Source organism: Vigna unguiculata, chromosome 2 (assembly GCF_004118075.2).
Source record: "Vigna unguiculata cultivar IT97K-499-35 chromosome 2, ASM411807v1, whole genome shotgun sequence".
Lineage (NCBI taxonomy): Eukaryota > Viridiplantae > Streptophyta > Magnoliopsida > Fabales > Fabaceae > Vigna > Vigna unguiculata.
In genome coordinates this window covers 20,113,945-20,119,116 of record NC_040280.1, presented here as the reverse complement: position 1 = coordinate 20,119,116, position 5,172 = coordinate 20,113,945, and the positions used below count along the sequence as shown (strand labels likewise).

The 5,172-nt window shown below is 29.7% G+C and overlaps 1 protein-coding gene across 1 annotated transcript; it reads left to right on the top strand.

Moving 5' to 3' along the window:
- The first annotated feature begins 665 nt into the window (after positions 1-665).
- Positions 666-1,780, top strand: LOC114174561 (transcription factor MYB16-like). Its single transcript, XM_028059395.1, has 3 exons — positions 666-798; positions 926-1,055; positions 1,144-1,780. The coding sequence occupies exons 1-3, from the start codon at positions 666-668 to the stop codon at positions 1,778-1,780; spliced, it is 900 nt and encodes a 299-aa protein (XP_027915196.1).
- Positions 1,781-5,172: the final 3,392 nt, after the last annotated feature.

Sequence of the window (5,172 nt, the reverse complement as noted above, 5' to 3'; positions counted from 1 at the left end):
ATCTATCGAGTAGTCACGGTCGACGTAATTGTTTTCAAAGATGAAATTTAACTTCGCAAACTTTAATTATTTTAATTAGTAAATTGGAAAATGTCTTTGCCAACTTCTTTATTTTTGTATGATAGAAAATATTAAAATGGATAATGGTGTAGTTAACCCACTTAATATTGTTCTTTAATCTTTTAAGGTTTTCAATTCACTACATGGCTTTTATTTTAATCCACCTTTACATTATAAATTAGAAAATTAATATTTCCAATACTTTCAAAATACCCTTCCTTGTATATTTGGATGGAATCTATTTATTAATACATGATCGTATATAGGATTTTCGAAGTTTTGTATTGTTCCATAAATTTCAACTAATAATAGAAAGTATACTACAAAGAATATGTGTCTAAGTTTTTTTCAATTTAAATTTTACATCTTTAAGAGCAAGATATTGGCTTTCCTTGTTCTCGAAATTAACCATTCTAAATAAATTTCCATTTGAAAGTGTTTTTCCCAACCACGTGTATATATATATATATATATATATATATATATATATATATATATATATATATATATATATATATATATATATATATATAGGTTAACTTTTGTACTGCTGCTTCTTACCAAGAAGCATTGTTTCCGGTTTGATAATCAGTGTGTGAATAAAAATGGGAAGGATGGCATGCTGTGAGAAGGTAGGGTTCAAGAAAGGACCATGGACACCAGAAGAAGACAATAAGCTCCTTGCATATGTTGAAAAACATGGCCATGGAAACTGGCGTTCAGTACCTGCCAAAGCAGGTAATGATTCAACTTCTCTGTACCTTTTTCTTTTTTCTTGGATCCATGAGTTCAAATGTTCTTGATCCACCGAGGAATAAATAATTCCAAATTTTGCGTGTTACACTCATGTATGATTTATGTCTAGGTCTGGAAAGATGTGGAAAGAGTTGCAGATTGAGGTGGATTAACTACCTCAAACCTGATATAAAAAGAGGAAACTTCAGCACGGAGGAAGATCACACCATTATTCAACTCCACGCTCTTCTGGGAAACAAGTGACCTTTAGTTTCTTCTGGTTTTGAGATTTTTCTGTTGTTTGAAAAGTTTCTCAGAAGCTAATGATGTTTTCATTTGCAATCACAGATGGTCAATCATAGCACATCACCTGCCCCAAAGAACAGACAATGAAATCAAGAATTATTGGAACACCAATGTCAAGAAAAGACTCATCAGAATGGGGTTAGATCCCCTCACTCACAAACCAATAAAAAGGAACACCTTTGAAGACTATGGTGGTGGTGGTCATCACGTGCAGTCCAAGGACACCATCAACATGGATCACGTGGCTCAATGGGAGAACGCTCGACTTGAAGCTGAAGCCAGAGGATCTATGTTGCAAGTTGAATCTCACTCCTCACATCACCCTCAGCTAATGTTGAGCAAAATCCCAACACAACTTTCTCCTTCCTCTTCAGATTCACTATCTACCAAACACAACACAGTATATAACATGTATGACCTTATATTTGCCGAAAATCATGACCTTCCATCAGAAGTATCCACGTTGAGCATCCCCAATATGAAACAATTCACCGACACGGGAACATCACTGTCTTCTGAGGGTGATTTTAATGTGACTGAAACCAGTTTTCAAATAATAGAAGACCGTGTGTCAAACTTGGAAGATGATGATGACATCACGATGGCTGTGGAAGCATTTACAACCGAAAGATGTGAGAGCATTCAAGAGTTGCTAAGGGGTTCCACACTGACATGGTAGGTCTAATCAGCGATTCCTTGGAAAGAGATATGTAGAAGTATAAGTGCAATTCGCATAATTTGTCTGTTTGTTTCCAGTAGAAGTGTCTGTGTGATTTTGACATTTGTTTTGCTTTGGTCCCAATTTGATGTGTGTTGTTTATTTACGAGGTTAATGTTTTTGCTTCAACACTCTTGGACTTCAAGGTGCTGAAGGCTGTTTATGTTATTGACACAACTTATTTAGTATTCTCACGTTTTTGCGGTAGTGTTAGAACATTCTTTTTGTTTAAGATCTGGTTTCATTTACCTTTAACGAATTATTTGGAAAAATAACTTATAGCTTCTGTTATGTGTTTACATATATAGTGATTAGATATTCGATATTTGTTTATGAAAAATTCATGTGACCAAATTTATGAGTTCAGAACCGAGCTGATATAAAAAAAAAAAATTAAAAGAATCAAAGTTTACAATTCAATACTGCCAAACCAGTACAAGCAAACCAAAATTTATTATATAAATATTATATTGTTAATTATTATTTCACTCGTATATCAAAAATGTGTATGCGAAATTAAATTTTAATATATGTCCGTCCATTTGATAATATTAGACCGTTGATCGAGGGTCGTTTATACTGGTCTTATAATATGCTTGATACCATGACAATTGAATTAGATAAAATTAAAAGCTAATAGTAAATTATTTAGAAGTTATCGTTGTCGGATATGTTGAAATAATTCAGAACCCTTTTTGTGAAGAATAAAAAGAGGAGTACATTTATATTCCCAGTAATGGAATACTAATTCCTATAAAACAAAGATAAAAGATAAAATTTTCATAACTTACTACTTCTATCCATAACGACGAGGGCACACTCAACTAGAGATGACAAATAAACTCGTTTTCATGGTTATTGTTTAAACTCGTTCCTGTTTTGAAGAGAAATCCCGTTTTGATGAGTATGGGTATGGTTATGGAAAATTTTCGACTTTTTCAATTGGATAAGGGATGAGTACGAAGATCTACATATCCTTGCCATATCTTTGTTCTCGTTTAAATTATTAAAATATTCATAATTAATTAAGTAATCGTATATATATATATATATTATATTTTTTATTTCTTCTAATTATTTGGTTTGTCATGAAACTCATTCGCATCTCCAATATATTTTTTAACTTATCATAATCTTTATATAATTATTTTAAAATGATGTATGTCAATTAAAATTTTTCTATGTCTCACATTTGAATATTTTTATTATTTTTTAATATTTGTATTTATTATATATTTTCCTTTCATTTGAGAATGTTTAATACTCTCAATTTAAGTGTTTAATAGCATAAATCTTTCATTTACTAGATAATATATACAAAAATTCTTTACTTATTATTATTAAATTTTTGTTTCATTTGAAGAGTTATTTTGTTTCACTAAAACATTTTTTGTTATTTCTCAACCATTGAGTATATATGTTGATATTTGAAAAGTTTTCTTAGATCTCTAAGGTATTTTTCATCTTATCACATCTTTAATTATACATTTATTTTCTTTTGTGTGATTCCTTTCAAAAGTCTCTCAAATTGTTTATAAGATACACATTTGTTAATATTTTCATATTTTATTTGTTGTTAATTTTCATCATGTAATACTATTTCAATATATTTTATCCAGTTATTTTTTATTTTCTAAGTCATTATCAATCATATTGTAATTTTTTCACTATAATTGTATAAATAACTTTTATTTACTTATAAAAATTTAATGTAATTTCCATAAATATTTTTTTTATCAACATCCAACATATTTTGGAGTTCAAAAGATACAATGTCTATGTTAAAATTTTATTATTATGTTTATTATTTGTTCTTTGCGTCATTTTGATCAAGTGATATATTATAGCTTTTATTAGTGTATAAAAAAGAAATTCATTAGAATTTAAAAACTTGAAGTAAAGAAACATTTAAAATATATTTTAATTTGAATATTTTTTTTTAAATATTTTTAAATTTTATCAATTAGTTTTCATTAATGTTTGAAAATTTAATAAATGTTTTGGTTCTCATGAAATTTTATTTGGTATTTTAATCTAAAATGTAAACAATTATAATTTATTTCAAAGTATTTGATATCGAAAAAACAATCATCCTCTTAATATTGAATATTTGATAATATTATATTTAATTTACCGTAATTTTGTATTATTTTATGAAAAATAATTAAAATTAATATTGAAGTAGTAAGAAAATGAGTACGGGTATGGGTACGGGATTATACACCTGATGGGGATGAGAATGGGACAAAAGTTTGATACCCGTTGGATTTGGGTATGGGGATGAGGATGCATTTTTTCTTCGGGGATGGGTATGCGATAGCAAAACCCGTCCCCGCCCCACCATGTTGCCATCCCTACACCTAACTGAAAAAAAGAAAAAAAAATCACAATCTCTTGAATAATACCTAATTTAGTTTATGTTTAATTTAATGTATGCCTACAAATTTGTCACAACATATCTAAAGAGAGGATAAAGGAGAGCAAAAGAGAGATAAAGAGTATGCCAGAGACAAAAGGAAAAGAAAGAAACAAGTGAATAAAATGATTCAAAAAAACGTGTCTTTACAGAACGGAACGAAGGGAAAGAGAATATATACAAGTATAAACACGATAACAGAAACGAAACTGTTGAGATGCGCTGAGCGAAGGAAACACTTGAGCCTAACAGATTGGTTATCACCCGGTCTCAAGCTGGAAATATATGTTCCTCCAGCTTGGAATAAAGATGATTATAAGCTTGGGGAAATAAGGGTTTTGTGAAGAAATCGACAATCTGAAGGTTAGTGTAAGACCAAAAAAAAAATTATATTTCTAAGGTGATAATTCGATGTGAGGAATATTAATTGAATTAACACGTAAGAACATAAATAGAAATGAATAATAGTATAGTTGGTTAGAGCCTTGTCATGGGTTGGTGGTTAATAATTTGATTTCTAATGTGTGTTTTTGTGTAATTATATTTTTTAAATATTTTTTTTATAATTATTGGAAGTGCTTATGTGTGCTTTAGGCGTGACTTATATGTGTAATGACTTATATTTTATTTGGCATGTTTAGAATTTATTGGTTTCTTGAATACATCGAATATGTGAATGTTATTGTATGTTTTTGTGCATAGGATTGAGTAAAAATGGGATAGTTGATATGGTTTGGAGTGTTGGTTTGAATCTTAAAGGTGATGAGTTTGAACTTGGGCTAGAGCAAAAAGGCAAAAACTAAAGGAACATAGGGGGTTTTGTGTTTAGTTAAGAAAATTAGGGTTTGGAATATAGAGGAAAAGAGAAAGGCAACGTGAGGTTAGGAGAATTTTGGTTTGAACGTGAAGAGAAAAGGCAATGGTCTTGTTGAAGTAT

What these genes read in the sequence shown, in the direction of transcription:
- LOC114174561 (XM_028059395.1), top strand. Translation starts at nt 666, where the DNA reads ATGGGAAGGATGGCATGCTGTGAGAAGGTAGGGTTCAAGAAAGGACCA. An exon ending in TTCAGTACCTGCCAAAGCAG is followed by an intron (nt 799 to 925) that starts GTAATGATTCAA and finishes ATTTATGTCTAG; the next exon opens with GTCTGGAAAGATGTGGAAAG. An exon ending in CACGCTCTTCTGGGAAACAA is followed by an intron (nt 1,056 to 1,143) that starts GTGACCTTTAGT and finishes TTGCAATCACAG; the next exon opens with ATGGTCAATCATAGCACATC.